Source organism: Atractosteus spatula, chromosome 9 (genome assembly GCF_055471065.1).
Source record: "Atractosteus spatula isolate fAtrSpa1 chromosome 9, fAtrSpa1.hap1, whole genome shotgun sequence".
Classification (NCBI taxonomy): domain Eukaryota; kingdom Metazoa; phylum Chordata; class Actinopteri; order Semionotiformes; family Lepisosteidae; genus Atractosteus; species Atractosteus spatula.
This window is the reverse complement of record NC_142714.1, coordinates 17,976,405-17,995,049: the sequence shown is the minus strand read 5'-3', so window position 1 is coordinate 17,995,049 and position 18,645 is coordinate 17,976,405. Positions and strand designations below refer to the sequence as shown.

Below are 18,645 nucleotides of genomic sequence, written 5' to 3'. Positions count from 1 at the left end.
GAATAAAATTGTGTTTTGTAGTGTGCCAAAATTGCATTCCTTTGGGTGCTTTGGTCTGAATGGAATTGGGAGCTAGAGTGTTTTAATACTCTTAAAAGAACAGCTGTTTTCACATATTTATTGAATTTAAAGCTTTACTGTAACAAAAATGGAGATATAAGCAGCAATAACAGTGAGTTCGTGGTTTTTTTCTCTTTAGTGTTCCACCCTGATGTTGATAGAAAGCGCAAAAGATTCTCTGAGTTTCAGCGTGACGCACTACAAACATCCCAAACAGCCTCACACTGTCCAGGTGAATCTCTCATTGTTTAAGAAGAAAAGGCCTTTGTCATTGATACAGACAGCAGTTGCTAAAAGATTTTTTTCTTTAATTATTTAATGCAGAGCTGTAGAATGTGATGTTACTGTGCATGTTCAACACATTTACGGTATATTGTTATGCTTGTAAAGGAGAAGTTTCTTTGATGGGGTTGTTCAGTATTTTTGTCTGTTGGCACTTCACGTGGGACTACAGGCAAATGTGTAGTGAGGAAAGTTTAATAAATAGGCCAAAACTAACAGAATGACTGAACCACTTAATTTGTCCCTCAGGCTAGAACTGTTGAAGAGAAAAGACTGTGGACCCATCATATTAAAAGGCTCATTCTGGAAAACCACCATGCCATCATTCCACAGAAGGTATCTTGATTCCTGCTTCTTTGTATACAGGTTCATCCTTGATACTTGAATGTATCATACTTGAATAAGACAGAACTCGTTGGGTTTATAGTCTAAGTGCTTGATTCCTCTTTTCTTTGCAGGCAAAGGAAGCCATCTTAGAAATGGACTCTATATGTAAGTGTTAGAACTGAGAATTGTTAAGATAAAATAATAAGACAATTTAAAAAAGATCAACATTACAGAATTTATCCATTCACTTTGTATACATATTTCCAGAGCAACACATCAATAAATTGAAAAACATATGTACAGCAAATGCACAAATGCAAGAGCCAGGAGAATAGGGAAGGGCAGGCAGTAAAGGAAATTAAAAAAAACAGTAATAAAACAGCAGTAATAAACCAAGTGGCATTTTATGTTTTACAAAGTATTACACATCAAGAAAGAACTAGGAGAAATACATTCTTATTCTGACATGAAGAGCTTGGTTGGTCCATTATTTGTTATTGATGTTATAGATTTAACATGTAGAAGTACTGTGGATTTCATAGCCTTCTTCCACTGACAGACCCAAGCAAATACAAATACAGCCCAGAACGGTTGAAGAAAGCCATGTCGTGCCAGTCTGATGACTTTCCAGGCGGAGGAAGGCAAGGTCGCAGGCAGTCTGGTGAGTGTGACAGTCCTCCCACTACAGAAATCGGCGTAAATATGTACAAGAAAACATTTTCCAAAGCAAATCAAAATCTAACCAAATCCTCTTTCAAGATCATTATTCTTACCTTAAAAAATAATTGAGCTTATTTTCTTAAAATAGTCATACATTGAAATATTTGTTCCACTATGAAATGATGTGTTAAGTCCAAGAGATTTAGGCTCCTTGCATAGTAGCTAGTGTTTTGGGATGGCACCATGGCCAAGCTCCAATTTATGCATCTGAACAGTTAAGGTTTGGCTGTTTCTGGGTTCAACCCATCTGCTCCCCATTTCTAATGTGTTAAAATTCACAGACTTCTTTCACTTGTTTGGTTTTAAACTGAAGTATCTAACTTTTACAAAATTTAAACAAAAAAAACTCTTTTGAAACTGGCACTTAATAAATTATACAAAATAATCTGCCATTAATTTATTCTAATGCACATGCTAATACTTTGATAAAACCAGGCTTTTATCAAAGGTGACTGCACTATACAGTTGTGAGAAAAAGTTTGTGAACCCTTTGGAATTATCTGGATTTCTGCATGAATGGCTCCTAAAATGTGATCTGATCTTCCTCTAACTCATAATAGTAAATAAAGACAGTCTTATTTAACAAACAACACACACAACATTTTACATTGTCATATCTTTATTGAACAAATGGTTTAAACAATCAAAGTAATTGATGGAAAAAGTATGTGAACCTCTAGCATAATTACATCATGAAAAGAGGGTAATTGGAGTCAGGTATTCTAATCAATGACTCAGGTGTTCCAATCAATTCAGGTGTAGGTTTGACCTGCCCTGCCATATAAAAAAAGTCACATCGTTTTTGCTTACCTGCTCTTCACAACAGAATTCTGTTGAAGTGCAATATGGCATGATCAAAAGACATTTCAGATATTGAAGCTCATAAGCTCATAAGACTGGAAAGGATTACAAAAGGATTTCTAAAGACCTGGGTCTCCAGGCAGATATTTTAGAAATGGAAAAGATTAAGCACCGTTGCTACTCTCCTACAAAGGCATCCTACAAAGATCACTGCAAGGGCACTGATGAGAATGGTCAAGTCAGAGTCCTGACCTCAGTTCCATTGAAATGCTGTGGCGTGATCTGAAGCAGGCTGTTCAAGCAAGACATCCCAAAAATATACATGATCTGAAACAGTTTTGTATAGAGGAATGGGCCAAAATACCTCTTAACTGCTGCACAGGTCTGATCAGCAGCTACAGAAAGCATTTGGTTGAGGTTATTGCCAATAAAGGAGGTTCCACTAGTTACTAAATATAAGGGTTCACATACTTTTTACATCAATGACCTTGATTGTTTAAACCATTTGTTCAATAAAGATATGGCAATGTTAAATATTGTGTATGTTGTTTGTTAAATAAGACTGTCTTTATTTATTATTATGACTTAGATGAAGATCAGATCACATTTTAGGAGCCATTCGTGCAGAAATCCAGATAATTCCAAAGGGTTCACAAACATTTTCTCACAACTGTACATCAATAAGAAGTGATAAGTTACTGTAGTTAAAATTACAATACCTACCTGAATCAATTTGTTTAATGCCAGTGAATTTGACAGTATTAATTAATTATTACTTAATTAATAGAAGATGAGTATTATTCTTTATTATGTTGGTGAATTAAAGAATTCAGATAATTAATTTCCACCAAATCAATTTCTTTTATATTCTCATTTATCTTTAGAACCTACTAAACAGATTATCAAGAGCACAAAAGGTAAGAAAACAGCTTTCCATTTCATCTACAGTATGCTTTGAAATAAGGAAAGGTAAGAAATGTAAATGTTTTTTAGAGGGCTAAAAAGAGTAAAAAATAAAATACATTTCCAAAATATCTGCACACCATCTGTCAAATCAAGTTAATTAAATGTACTTGGTATAAATGCAAGATTTATGTTCTTCCTTATATGATTATTACTTGTGATGCTTGTGCCTGGATTTATTATATAGCCTAGGTTGTTTCCTTTAAAACTGTAGTCCAGTTTTCGGAGGTAGATTTGAGTGGGAGGGTACAGGAGAGTTGTCCTCAGTATTTCATTGTCTCTTCCTCTCAAATGTTTCTCTTCTTGTATGACTAAGGACACAGGGCTTGCGATACAGACCATGATATTGAACGGACAGTCACGCTCCCTTCAAAGTCTGATCGGGGAAAAAACAGCCACCGAACTGTTGCCCTCTTGAGGAGATCAAACGCTAGGCTCTCTTTTCTCCTTTGACAAAAGAGCGGCTGCTGCATTATTAAGTCTTTGTGATGCTTTGAGCTTTTTTGAGTAGTCAAATGTGTTTTGGCCTGAGATCAGTGAATTTCCCATTTTATGAATTTTAATTTGTAAGGAATGAAAGGGAAATATTACTGAACTGTTGATATACATGTATGTTTATGTATTTTTTCTCATGTGAAATTCTCTGAAGCAGGCTTAATTAAGCTGTCATTTTCATTTACATTTTTTCTAGCTTATTTAGGGAATAAGACTTTTGTTGCAATTAATAGCAGGAGGTAAAGGTGCCCGAGTTTCTTTAATGAATTGAGTTATTCATGCTCTGTAAAGCAGGTGATTAATACACCTGTCTGTTTCCAAGTGATGCACAATTTAGCAATTTGTAACTGTACTTACTTATCACTTAACTTATAAGACACCATATGGTAATACACTGGAATATGGGTTGACACAAAAGGTAAAAAGTATGAAAAAGTCTCTGAATTTCTTGCAAAGTGCAAAAACTGTGGCTAATATGGAGGACTGTAAGACAAACATTCTTGACTGGGCTTGAGAAAAAAGCCTGTAAATTATCTACATATACAAGGCTGTATTACTTCAATTGCAAGGATCAGCATAAAGTTGGTGTTATCTCCCTAATAAATCAAGATTGTAGTCTCATGTCCAAAAAATAATTAGTGTAATATCAAGGAAATATTATTAGTAAAAGAGGTCAGATAAATTTGTACAGTATGGGATGTGATCTGTTCAGCTCACTTCATGATGTTGTACGTATTGTATATGTATGGATGTTAGTCATCATGGTATACAGTAAATCCTCAACAAGCGTAATAAAGTAGCTGGACAATGATATTAAATACTTTTCATCTATGCATTTAAACAGTTTTTTTCACTGTTTTTGCTTTTTTCATGTTTCTACCATACCCTGGTTGGATACTAAAGCCCTTCTCAAGGTAAGGGTAAGGAATTTACTTAAAAGTCAAGTATATTTTGCTCTTCTGTTGCCTTTTTCACTGATCCAATCACTATGAAATAATACCATGCTATAGGTCCTGTGATCCAAAAATCAGTTTTAAATTTACTTTAAGTTCAAAGAGTTTTCAGGGGGTTTCCATTTTAAAAGAAAAACATTCAACTGCAGTTTTAATTTATTGCATATTTGTGTTTTTGCATGACAAGATGCTTCAGTGTATACAGGTATATCCGCATGTATATGTACTTTATTCCCTTCAAGATATTCACATAAGGACACAATGTTAATGTGTTTACAGAAAAAAACACAGTTCAAAAACTAGAGCTGACTATTGGTCTGCAGAATGTTTTAAAGGCAAAATGTAGACATGGGGAATATTGTAATTCGAACCAAAGATATTCATGGAAACTGCATGCATGCAATGCCTCTAAATGCACAGACATTTCTGAAACCATCATTCAGTCATTTCTATTACTGTATGTCACCTGTACTACATTTTCCCCCTTTTGTGCTACAAAGGTGGGATTTGATTTTATCAGGCAGCTACACTGAAAAAAAATCTTTTAATTTTTAAGATAAAAATTGTTTGTATTAGATCATATTATTTCCTCCGTACAATTTAGTTCCATTTTTGTTTATATGATTACACCATTATTTCAGTGGAGAGGCTTGATTAAAATACTCACTGCTTTTATTTTACCTGAGTCTGTACTCACTCAGATGGTCCAATGAGGATTTTGACTTATTTTTTCCTCTTAAAGTTGAAAGAGCTTTACAATACCCATTTGCTGCATGACTGTGGAGATGTATGCAACAAAACTCAAAGTTAAATCGATTACAGAAAAAAATCTGCTATTCAAATTGACCAAATAATAATACAAAAGTTTAAGTGTTGAAGTTTTTTTAACATATCGCGTTGAAATCGCTCCCCTGAGTCGATTACACGATAACGAAAAGAAATGTTTGTAACTTCATACAGCACTCAGACAGTGAAGGGGCCCTGCAGGAAGACAGGGACTCCCTACACGTTGGACCTAGTGTCAGCAACTCAAGTCTAGGCGAGCCCGAGGCTGAAAGGCCTAGTATGGAAGACGATGAGGAGAGGACAGACTGTGAAGAATTGGGCCTAAGCAAAGACTCTCTTGAGCAGCTGATTCCTAGTGACAGTGAGGAGCCTAGCCAAGAAACACAGCTCTCCTTTGGTGGAGCTGAGGAGGGAGAGAATATGGAAGACGGGATACTGATGGGGGAAGACCAGGTAGCGGACTTTGCCAGCTCAATGCTGGCCGCCATCTCCTGCTGGCACTATAGGGCCAGGGCTTTGCTTTTCGCTCGGTACACAACGGTGAGGCTCTCTGTCACCAATGGGTTTCCTTTGTCTTTTTTCTACATAAATTTTGCCAGGCTTGATGACTGCTCGTCCTTTACAAAGCTTTAACCGACTAACTTCACAAGCCTGCCTGAAGCTAACAGAAGTTTGCATGGAAGTACCTTGATGATTCTTGGGACATCTCACTTTCAGAAACCCAAAAGATGCATGGAAATAACACTAATTGCAATCATAAGCACTAACAAGCTCTCCATTGTTGACTTACAGAAACTCTTGAAGACAAGGGTGACTACCCATTCCCTATTCCAAGGGAAATAGTTCTGTAGTATTTTTTGCCTTTTGGACACAAAACAATAGGCAATGAAAAGCTGTTGGCTATGGAACAGAGGTGGAACAGAAGTTGCTGTATGGGTTGATCATTGCATTACAGCTTCACTCTTTTTCTTTACCAGTACTGCAGTAAATGACCTATTCAGCCTTCATCCACAGAGCTAATCTTCGACAGTTATAATAATAAGGTGTCTATATTATGTACAGTATTTAGTTTTAAAACGTGGTACATTGTCGTATGTGCCATGTGTACTCCTATGGCAGGTATGCACTTTGGTAAAGCAATGTTGATGTTTTATTGTTAGTTGTGTACTCTTTTTTTTTTCTCTGGAAAAGGTGGTCACCCCTTCATCAGCCTGTTTTTAACTACTGACAAGTAATCAAGATAATGCATGACCTGCATTTATATATAATTTTTTTGTGAATGCAAAAAATTAATTTTATCTTCTCCAAAATGAAAAACGATGATTGAAGCTTGTTTCGTACATTTGAAAACTTTGTACAATTTACACTTACTGTACATATACAGTAGGTAGTTTTATTTAGAATGCCACAACAAAGAGGATCATATTTTTCCTACATGGGTTTGTTGGCTGATTTTTAAAGTACTTGTGTAAAATGTGTTTAAATGTGATATAGCGTGTATTCTGTCTGAAAGGAAACATTTCTGTTTGATTTTTTTTACATGATTCAAGCAATTATATGCACTTCATTATACAGCCTGTTTACACTAAGGCTTGTGGAAATATTCTGATTTCATATTCGCATCAGTATTGCATAGGCTGCAACATACAGTGCATTAACATACTTCTGGTCCCTGAATATTTTTATTCAGCCTAATTATCTGTGTTTAGATATAAAGTTTAATAATGTGTATACACCTAATTTCAATTAAGTATAAGGACATACAGCAATCACAACATAAATACACAGGAAATGTAAGTAGTACAGTGTACTCCACAATGAAATACTAAGCTAAAAGCATCCATAAACAAAACCGACGAGTCTGGAGGTGTTACTTGCTTTCTAAAACTTAAGCTAGATCCCACACATTCCATGAAAATGAGCACATTTTGCAGTGATTCATGGCTGCTCTCAACAGCACTGGGGGGGGTTACATACTCATGTAAAATAGTAGTAAGCAGCATTTGTCTATAATTAGCAAACCACTTGATTGAGCATAATGCATTTCCACGTTAAATTGTGTATTGGTTTGTCAACAGCACTAATGACATACATTAAAGATTTGTTCGTGCATAATTTTATCAGATTTTTTATATGTTGATAATGCTGACAAGCTTAGTCATAGATGTCTTCTAAAATATCAGCATTTTAAAATCAAGTTACACATACTGTAGCATTTTACAATAACTGATAAAACAGTTCTGGTGTGACCTGCCTTAATATTAGAATAATCTATTCTTTAAATACTTAGATCTAGTGTTTGGTATAGTATTTAAAAATGATCAGTTTTACTACTGTAAGTGTCTAGATGATTTTGTAGAAAGAAAACTCTAGAAAGAAAGTGATGTTTGATCATGTAGGGCTGTTAACATTTCAGCTAATGGTATATTTAATGCACCATTTTATCTTTCATAAAGGATCAATGTTACCTAAATTTTGAGGTTTTACCTATTTATATTTGATATTCAGTTGCTATATGCTTAACGTTTACTGTTGCTAAGTAACAGATTGATTTTACCTTCAATGGGGTTTCTTACTGATAATTAGAAGGAAGTGGGCAGGGGAAGCAAATTAATATTGCACCATACTGTGAAAACTTTGATAAAATATAATAAATTGAACTTATTCCATCACTCATACAGCTCCTTTGCATTTCTTCTCAATTAGCTATGGCCAGATAGTATACAGTATGACATACTGGGCGGAGAGGTGGCTCTGTGGCTAAGGATCTGCGCCTGTGACTGGAAGGTTGCCGGTTCAAATCCCGCAGCCGGCAGAGGAATGCCTTGCAAGGCCCTTAACCCCAACTGCTCCAGGGGCGCCGTACAATGGCTGACCCTGCGCTCTGACCCCAAGCTTCTCTCCTTGTCTGTGTGTCTGTGTCTCATGGAGAAAAGCTGGGGTATGCGAAAAGATGAATTCCTAATGCAAGAAATTGTATAGGGCTAATAAAGAAACATTACATTACATATCTTTAGCAGAAACCATCACAGATAATGTAGATCAGTCACACTAGAGAATACTACTGTAGTAACACATTTAAATGAAATACAAGATATAAGCTGTTTACTGAGATCCCATGGAATGTCATCCTGTGTCTTTATTGATAAGTCGAGTAAGATGTAGGGTATTTCTGAAAACAAGGTTGCTTCTATGCATTCAGGAGAAGTCATTTTATGTTTTAATTCATGTGCGTCTATAGAGAGTTAATATTACTCTTTGCTTAGTGGTTTCACACTACAAAGAAAATATGCTCTTGTGTGAGGTTAATTATTCATATAATTGTAGGTGTGTGCATTATAAGTTAGCACACAAAATATAAAGGAGTTAAGAGAGATTTCTGACAACCAATACATTACCTTTAGATTACTTAGGATATTATCCAAGATCCAGATGAGAGGATCTGGTAATTGCATAAATCCCCAAAAGCTGCTGCGAGCAATGTCATGGATTTTGAGAGATCTCTGCTTTTTACAACAGAATAGCAATTAACCTTAGTGTTAACTGCTATACAGAATAACAAAATGGCTTTAAATTGCTGAACTGTACTGTAAAATGCCTTTACCTTTACTCTGAACATCTCTTATATTGTTGCTTTTTCTAAGGATGAAGAAGGCTCTAACATAATAGAAGAAAATGGATTGAAGAGGCAAAACAGCCAGTCATCTGGCCAGGAAGACCTGTGTGGATCGCTGGAAAGGAAAGTGCAGGTAAACTGGTATTAGTGAAGTGGGCGTGTATTCCTAGACATCCAGAAAACAAATCCAGGTTAATGAGCGATAAAGGCTGTGTACAGTACATCATGAATGACTGTGTACCTATACTACACTTTAAACCACTTTCCATACCACTTACAGGACTAATTGCACATACTGTATCTCCAGCCACATTCAGCCAATTCCTGATCTTATGGAATTCCATTTGTTAAAGTTTTCTGCTATGTAAGTCTTCCTGTTTATTCACAGCTGCACAAAGTGTCTCTCACAATATGCAGAAAACTCAAATAAGCATTTATTGTAATTTAAGACTGTAGATGGAATGGAAGGCAGTGGACACAGGGGTTTAGAAAAGCTAAGATAAGTGTCGTTGCTGGATCATGCCATTTCCATTTGATCATATTTTTAAGTCAAAGTTTGAAGAAATCCAAGCTCTATTACTCATTTTTATTTTCAATTACAGTCCATAATTGTCCTGGGCTTAATTAAGTTCTGTAAATGGAGTTTCAATTATTATTACATTAGTGTAATAATAATGTAACTAAAACTTCAAGTGGTCTGCCATTAATATTAATTTTAACTGAATATACTGCTTTAGGAAGTGCCTCTGCAGTGATAAATCAGTGTTGATGCTGCCAAAAAAACAGATTGATCTGGACTAAAATAGCCTTATACAATTCTAATCAAATTCACTCTTCACCCCCTTCTGTTGAATTATACTCCAAGGTTTTTTCACCTCACCCCAAATTTTCACACCACCAAAAATACACAGTGACACATTACTTTAATCATTACCCATCTGGTCACTCTGATAGCATTTTTCTGTATTAGTTTGGGGACAGTCATTTTATCAGTTCAATTTCTGTGTAGCCATATCTATTTTTGGCAAATGCATACATTATTTACTCAAGAAATATCCAGAAAGCTTCCAATGATTTTTTTTCTCTATGAAATGTTTCACATAAGTGAGAAGTAACTGATGTATTGAAAGCCTTATCATCTGTTTTTTTGCCCATTTAAAATTACTTTGATGTGGAGGACAATCTGCTAGATGAAATGCAGACTTCTCTGTGGAGTGCCTGTCTCAAAGATGTTCCTTGTGTCCTTGGCCTTTGTGTTGCCCTTACTTACAGAATGCTTCTTTTCCTCTGGATGCTGTAAAACAAATAAAATGAGGGCAGTGCTATACTGTTAACCTTTGCTTTATTAGAAATGGTAAAGTTAAGGCAGAATAAAGTAAAGGTCTGTTTTTTATTTTCTCTCTTCTTTTTTCAATAATAGTAGGACTATTTACACCAAAAAGTATGAAAAATAAGTATCTGCATTCTCCAATACTATCAACGATGTTCACTAATTATTAAGTGCAATAGTTAAGATATACTACTTTTAAAATGCTATAATATGTTTATTGATTACTTCCATCCTAAGTGTAGTCGATTTCTAATACATTTCATAGAACTCTATGTGCTTCACTTTTAAGATGGTTCCAAAAACATTCTGTAAATTAATACTTTTAAACTAAAGACAAGCTTTCAATTTGATTATGATGCAGCTGTATGAAATACACTCTCCCATGTTTCCTGTCATAGCCCCCTGCAGAAGAGGAACAGCTGCAGAACAATGTTGCCCAATCAGAGAATGCAGACAAGTGCATAGAAGATCATCCTTCAGATTCGGAGATGGCTGGAATAGCAGACCTGCTGTCCAAAGCTTCCCTGGGTCCTGAGAATATTGCTGGAGAGGACATGGATGAGGTGATTGAGGAGATAACTGAAGAGTCTTTGCCCCATGAGAGAAGAGAGGAGGCAAAGACCCTGAGCAGTGGAGAGTCTTCTGAAGAGGAGGAGGAAGAGACGGCAATAGAGCATGACTCGGACAGCATTCTGCCCCCTTCTGTTTTAGACCAGGCCAGTATCATTGCAGAACGCTTTGTAAGTAACTTGTCCAGAAGGAGCAGTTTAATAGCAGAGGATGTCCGTTCCCTTGGTTGCCCTTCCCCAAGGTTAACAAGCAGAAGCAGCAGTGTATTAAGCTTGGAGGCCTCTGAGAAAGCTCAAAAACTCAACAGCGCCTGCTCTGAGCCCCCTCTGAACATGGTTACTCAGGACTCAGTGGGTTCCCAAGCCACTGCCAACCAAGATATCATGACATTGTCCCCAAACTCAGACAACCTCTTTGATGTAGAAAGACCGTCTTTCAGGAGGAGAGACTCTACTTTGTCCAAACAGGATCGCCTGCTTATTGACAAGATTAAGAACTATTATGAACATGCAGAACATCAGGATGCCAGCTTTAGTATCAAGCGAAGGGAAAGCCTGACCTACATTCCTGCTGGTCTTGTCAGAAACTCTGTATGCAGATTCAACAGCATCCCCAAGGATGATCCTGTCCCTGCTCCTGTAACTGTGAAAAAGATGGACAGCACTGCCTGTAAAACTGGTGACATTGGCAGTAGGCCAGCTTCCTGGACTGTTTTTGATCTCCCAGCCACAGAGAGGGACAATAAGCCAATGCTTTCAGAGACAGAAACTGAAAGATCTGTGAACTTTCCTAGTAGCCAGTCTAGGTCTCATAATTTTGAAACTCTTATTACTGATGAGGAGTTCAAACCATCAACAGAAATGGTTACAGTGTGGCAGGAGATGGAAAAAGAGCTAAACAGCACTCCTGCAAAACCACAGAGCAGTGAACTGAAGTCAACTGAAGGAAATCTTTCAAGGGGAGTGAGCCCAAAAGTGTCGAGGAAAGGCCAGATCAGCAATGGCAGTGCTGACAGAGAATACGGTGAGCCTCTGATGATACTTGAGGAAAGTGATCTCAGCACAATCACCGAAGAGTCTTGTGTGCTGTCTCCAGAGAAGATCTCTCCAACTATCTTTGGACTTGAAAGAAAAGGCAGCATGTCAGAAACAAACCAGGTACATGATGAGAGCACTGGAGCAAGAGTTTCCAGAGCACCTGTCCCCAGAATCATCCATCTCAGGTCAGGCATTGATGAAGAGACACTGCTGCAGGACATGGAAAAAGTGAAGAATAAGGTCTTCCATCTGGCGAGACAGTACAGTCAGAGAATCAAGAGCACCAGGCCTGTGGTGAGGCCAAGAGGGAGAGAGGGAGAGGGCCAGCTGAATAAGAGGAACTTGCCATCAGTGCAGGAGGAAAAACTAGAGAAAGAAAACAAAGGTGAGTTTGTTTCTGGTTGTTTTTTTTAATAGACTCTGCAGGACATTCTTTTCCCTTTGGAATATAAAATCCCTCAATACTTTGATAAAATGATACAGAACAGAGTAATAAGCTTATACAACCTTCGGCTGTGAGGTTGATGTTTCACTTCAGGAAAGAAAAAATATTATGTAGGTTTTGCTTCAAGATGAGAAATTGGACTTGCATCAGAAAAAAATAGGCTTCTTGCTGCAGGGCACGATTTTACATAGAGTACCAGATGTTTAGTAAGAAAGCAATTTGCTGTTGATTTGTAATTGACAGTTTCTAATAGAAACTACTTAATCAGAAATGCTACCCCTGTAGGACTCTCTAAAAGTAAGTTTTATTATCTCATGTGCATCAGCCTTAGGGCTTCATTATTAAATAATGGAAAACTTATTTAATGTTTAAAGATACAGAAGAAATATATTTACAAAGTCTGCTTTTATTAAATAAAAAACTTTAGAGGTTTACAATACCTAATAATTTCGTACATAAAATTTTAAGCACTTATGTACAGTAAAGCAGTGTATTTTGTTAAGATTAAGGTGTTTTAAAATGCTTGCTTTGATTCATTACAGTATTTCTTTTGACAAAATCAGAAAAGGCTCTATCTCTTCTATTCATAGTTCTCAATTGATTTTTCTGCTGTTTGTTGCCTGCTACCATAGAGTGTTAATCAGGCCCCCGAGGCCAAGACAATATGCTTCACTTAAGAAGTTTTTCATTTGAAGAAATGGTTTATTCAAAAATATTACTGTATATCCTACATGCCTGAATTGAATCCAGATATCTTTAATCAGTTTGATGAAAATGGACTAAGGTGTATTCTTAAGGTTCTGATAATGGCAGAAGATTTTGACACAAAATATCACAAAATAGTGCATTCATTTTACAGTCCCTTTTTTATCACTAGGAATTTTCAACCTTTTAACATATTACACCAGTTCTAAAATCATTTCATTGGTTGCATATTTTGTACTGACTTTAAAATGCTCTAGTAACACTCTCCACAAATATCATCCTTGTCCATCATCCATAAACATCAGCTGTTTTTTGAGATATTAGCTGTTACACGCCCTGTCTTTGGAATTCTATTGCAGTTGATATCGGGCACCCTGAAAAGCTGAGTTAATTTAAGTTAAGACATGTTTGTTTTTATTATGCCTTTATTTATTGTAGAGTTTTATATATTTGTTGTATGTTTTGATATTAGTTCTGGGATGCTTTGGCATAAAGAGCACTATATAAAAATTAACTTGAAATGATGGAAAAGCTAGGAAGCAGTGCACATTATAGGATTTCTGAAAACCAAGAACATCATCACATCACTTTCAGTAACCGCTTATCCAATTCTGTGTCACAGTGGCCCCGAGCCTATCCCAGGAAGCACTGGACACAAGATGAGAGTCCATCGCCGGACACACACAGACACAAACACACACACGTTCAGACCAGGGCCAATTTTTACAGAAGCCAATTAATCTACCAGTATGTCTTTGGACTGTGGGAGAAAACCAGAGCATCTGTAGGAAACAAAGGGAGAATAACAAACTCTACACAGCTAGGTACCCAGGAATTAAACCCAGGGCCCCACATAGCAATGTTAATCACTGTGTGACTAGGCCACCCCTAACCAAGAACTTAAAGTATCTTTTGAACTTAAACATTAAGAAAACAAATCCAATAGCATCCTTTCATACAGCTGAATCGTTACTCAAAGACAGTAATTCTTGATTATACAATGCGTTATGCTCATTCTTCTTTTAACACAAAAAGCTGCCAAGTAAAGCCTATGATTTTTTTTTCAGAACAGCAGTTTATATCAATATATTTATCAATAGGATTTACACTAAGTTTTGATCAGCTTTATCCCTTCAAGTCATAATGTATCGATTTGTTCCGCTACAATTTAGAACATGTAAATAAATTAAATTGCTGACTGATCAGTTGTAAGTACTTATCTGTACAATGTGCTTGTGTTTTCTTTGAAGCATGGTTCAAGTAATTGCATGGAGTGCAACTCAGTTGCAAAGAAACAACAATCAGTTTAGTGACTAATTGTTTAAAATTCTGGTCACATTAGCTATTTGTGTAAAGAAGATTGAATACCTTCTACATATAAATGTTTTCATCATGGTTTTGTTTTGACTGAACTTTATTTTTATTTATTTCCTGCTGTTGGTTTAACGTTTCACCGATGCGTTGCTGTGTTGCAGAAAAACCTGTCCTGACTCTGGCTCTAAGTAGTTCCGATCAAGTCGTTCTGCAGGAGATGAGTCCCACGTCGCACGCGAGGTCTCCGGTGCTCCAGTACCCTTGCCCAGCTCGCACTTCTAGCTGCAGCCCGGTGCGTAGCCCGGCCTCGGCAGGGGGGAGCCCCCGCGTTCTGTCCCCGAGCAGAGCCCGCTCCAAGAGTCCCCTCAGTCCCGTGCAGTCCGAGAGCTTTAACTGGCCTGATGTCCGTGAGCTGCGATCCAAGTACGCCAGCCGGGGGACCGACAGAGCCCATCCCAAGCAGCTACCAGTGGGCAGGAGCTGTTCCGTCCCAGAGAAGATGCTGGAGAGCTCGGTGTGCTGCCCAGAATGGAGGCGGTCCAGTTACTCCGCCAGCACCTCCATGCCACCGGACGCCCGTGGCAGAACAGCTTCCACCAGCACATCTGAGAGCTTGGGCGGCAGGGCTCCTCAAAGGGACAGCGGAGAAGGCCAGAGCCATCCACACGCCAGGGTCTGCAGGACGGGCTCCCTGGATCACAGAATCGGCGGGCTCCAGTTGAGCGAAATCCAGAAACTCCGAAACAAAGACCTGAAAAGCACGTACTATGTTTCTGGAGAGGCCACCCTGCGTAATGAGCAGAAGGTGATTGTAATAGAGAAGATGCAGGAAAAGGAGTCAGATGCAGCGGTCTCTGAGCCAGGCGAGGCTGTGGAGGCCGACGACAGCTTTGTGCAAATTCGCTCCCCCACGACCAGGGAGAAGATCTCCATCATGGCTGTTATTGAGCGGTGCAAAGCCTACCAGGAGTCAGAGGAGTATCGCCAGAGAGAGGAGGGAAGCAAGACTGACCAGGCCACTGAATTCCGGAAAGCTCCATTAAGCTCCATGAAAAAAACTGAAAGCAGCCAACAGAGCTTGGTGAAAAACCTACGAGAAAAGTTTCAAAATTTAAGCTCAAATCCCTGAATACTTTGAAACTTGAGTTAACATTTTAATTATCACTTTAAAAAATCATGTTCTTTTTAAAACAATGAAATAACGTGGATTGCCCTCAGTAAAAAACAGGTCCTCAGCTCATTAGAACCATTGTTTTATTCTTACTTGGTTAGCTTGCATTGAGGTGTCGTTTTTCCCTAATGCAAAGATATTCTCAGAGGAGTTCATTTGTTTTTGCTCAAGCTTGTGTGCCTGTGAAATTTACTGATAATTAATCAAGGAAAGCAAGCACCTTAATAATGTCATTGTTTCATACCTTGTTGTGCAATCTCCTTATTTTGCCCTTTGTTTGTAACAAACTTTGTTTTTATTCCTTTATTTCTCATATCATGGACAGATATTACCCTACCACTATTTACATAAGTTGCTGTACCCAGAGAACTGACATAATTTATCAAGATGTTTTGCAGTCACATTGCCTGTAATTTAAGAAACTTTGTCTTAACCATCACTTACATCTTAAAAGAAAATGGACAAACCTCTTGCACATGAGGTCTAGAGAGGAAAAAAAACTGTTGTGAGTAAAAAAGGTTCAGCTATTATTCTATTACAGTTTTCAGTGTGAATATAAGGCATCTTTTTAAGTACATTTTGTTGTGTAGTGACAACTAATAGTTCACATCAGATGTAGAAAAATATTTTAGGGAGAAAAAAAAGAAAGAAAACTTTATGGTCATACTGTTAAACCCTAAGAAAACATAATTGGAAAATAAGAATGTACAAATATGGTCATTCCCTTTTGTTTTGTATTTTTTACATTAAACTGCCGTGATGTGAAAAGTTTCTCATTTAATTTTTTAAGATGTTATGAGTACATAACATGGACCTGCAACTTGACCATGCTTTAATCTTCTGTGATAAGAAAAGGCCAATTCTTTTTTTTTACTGTAGCAACAATTAGGCCTACAATCTGGCCTTCTTAAAGGTTTGACAATTTAATATAAAACTTTTTTTAATTCTGAAATATTATTTCTTTACGCCCCAGAGTCATCTGCAAGATATGCACAGCAGTTTGAGACGTATATAATTAGTCCTCCATTAGAGGTGCAGGTTTAGATGCAAATCAAAAGTAATATTTCTGACAAGTCAACAGAATTGCCCTGACAGGCAATTAAACCACGATTTAAATGTCATTGTGTAGCGGAGTTAGTTTGGATATGATGACGTCATCGCCCTCACTGCGCGTAGCAGGGACCTCAGCTGCATGGGCGGGGGGAGATCTCCTTTAGCTCATGCGGCTGGTTCCCTGTTGCATTACGCCGGAGACCCGGGTTGGCGCCCCAGGTGCTGCGGGACGAAACGGGTGGTGGAGGGCACGAGTCCGCGTGGAACCGCGACGGTCACAATTGCAATCCTATTGCAGTTATTGAAATAGATATTTTACTGGACCTTTACCTTTTCAAGCAAATGAAAAATATGTATATATGTTGTAGAAATATTGTCTGGTTAGCAAGCAGACAATGGGAAGGAAAATTGTCATTAGTGTTATAGGAATGGGACTTGATGAAGTCCTCTACTATTAACATTTGTGCTGGTAGGATGATGGTAATTTTGCTGATGTAATCTCTTTTTGCTGGTAATAAACTGGATGATACTTCCAAGATCTGTAAAATGGGTGTACATTGCATCAAAATTGCCATTAACTGGGGAATCACAACTGTAGTCCCATAATACTGTTGTCCTTTACTTTTTTATAATGAAAAGGCACAGCTCAATTTTCAGTATAACATATCTGCCATTAACCTGTCTTCTATCTCAGAGTTCTTCAGCATCTGTTATGGAGTTCCACAAGATCTTTTACTCTTCATTCTACCTGGCCTCAGTTACCAAGTCAAACCAATTGATTTAATTGGGTATTCAGACACCGCTGCAGTATATCATGAAAATGTGTGGCTAATTATTACTGACTTGGCTCTGTGTTACCTGCCTGCTAAAAACTTGGTTCATTAAGTTTAAGTATTTATAATGCCAATTTCCTGGCTGAATATTCAACATTAATTTCAGATTTGAATCAGGAAATTTCTGATGGAAAATTGAATCATACAGGTACAGATTAAACAAATCATAATTTAACTTCTCTATCTTAAGACAACCACAGCATGGTAGATTCAAGATATGAATTGTGAAAAACATCTTGGGTGTGTACAACAAAGAGTGCACTTTATAGTAAATTCAACATTTCCTCTTAGAAACCCTTTTTTATAAAGTAAAATATTGGGTTGAAATAAATTCTGTACTGCACACAGTATATTGACAAACATTTACATTGTGTTCCACTAAAAGACATTTACAGTACAGACATAAATGTCTTGTTATTTAGGGAGACGATACATTAATAAAAATATTTACCATGGCTTCTCAAATGTTGGTGTTGTCAGTGGATTATTAGCATTGCCAGCTGCCACTACAAAGCTACAATGACTCTGGCAGAAGGGCCCATACAGTACTTCAGTGTCTGTATTAATAAGTTATTTTATACTGTTACATTTAAAATATCACAAAGGTATTATTCCCTTCAACAAAACAAAACTAAAAAACCTTCCTCTCATCTGATATCCTCTGATCAGACTGCTAGTGGCTGGTAACCCTCCATACATTCCGAAACAACCACTTTGTTGTCTTTAAATTAACTGAACCTAGTCAAAGCATGCCAACATTTCAGGGGGAGAGGAAAGAGCCATCTCTAACTTTCAATGAAAGCCAGACAATTTAAGGATTTTAGAACCAATGCTATTACTTCACATGAATAGGAGAAATGAGAAAAATGTTTTTTTTTCTGATACAAAGGAAGGTCTGCTTTCTACTAATACAGAATGTGACGCATGTCATATGTTGTCTGGAAGTTCAAAATCTAATTCTGTCATTAAGTGAATCATTTCAGCTTTGCAGTCTCTTGCCTGAAATTGTGGGTTCTCGTTTATTCAGGATGTAAAAAGAAATCCGGCTTATATCTTCACTAAAAATAGGTTATAAAGATGGACCCTACTGAGGAAACATTTCATCCACAAAGCCTACACCTCTTAGGACATATTCAACTGATAACCACTTACAGCATCTGACTTCTGAACCACAAATATTAGCA

The 18,645-nt window shown here is 37.3% G+C and overlaps 1 protein-coding gene across 8 annotated transcripts in view; it reads left to right on the top strand.

Annotated features, from left to right (window-relative positions):
- Positions 1 to 16,343, top strand: part of LOC148828333 (pleckstrin homology domain-containing family G member 3) — a 103,271-nt gene extending 86,928 nt beyond the window's left edge. For 5 of the 8 annotated variants that reach the window (XM_088925099.1, XM_088925097.1, XM_088925100.1 and 2 more), the window contains 10 exons: positions 200 to 292; positions 592 to 678; positions 801 to 834; positions 1,229 to 1,330; positions 3,075 to 3,107; positions 4,552 to 4,562; positions 5,562 to 5,927; positions 9,032 to 9,136; positions 10,732 to 12,325; positions 14,566 to 16,343. In XM_088925099.1, the coding sequence (XP_088781225.1) occupies positions 200 to 292; positions 592 to 678; positions 801 to 834; positions 1,229 to 1,330; positions 3,075 to 3,107; positions 4,552 to 4,562; positions 5,562 to 5,927; positions 9,032 to 9,136; positions 10,732 to 12,325; positions 14,566 to 15,533 (3,393 nt within the window). In that variant the 3' untranslated portion in view covers positions 15,534 to 16,343. The remainder of the gene's footprint in view (positions 1 to 199; positions 293 to 591; positions 679 to 800; positions 835 to 1,228; positions 1,331 to 3,074; positions 3,108 to 4,551; positions 4,563 to 5,561; positions 5,928 to 9,031; positions 9,137 to 10,731; positions 12,326 to 14,565) is intronic. The other 3 variants (XM_088925102.1, XM_088925101.1, XM_088925098.1) reach the window with 2 other exon arrangements.
- The last annotated feature ends 2,302 nt before the right edge of the window (positions 16,344 to 18,645 follow it).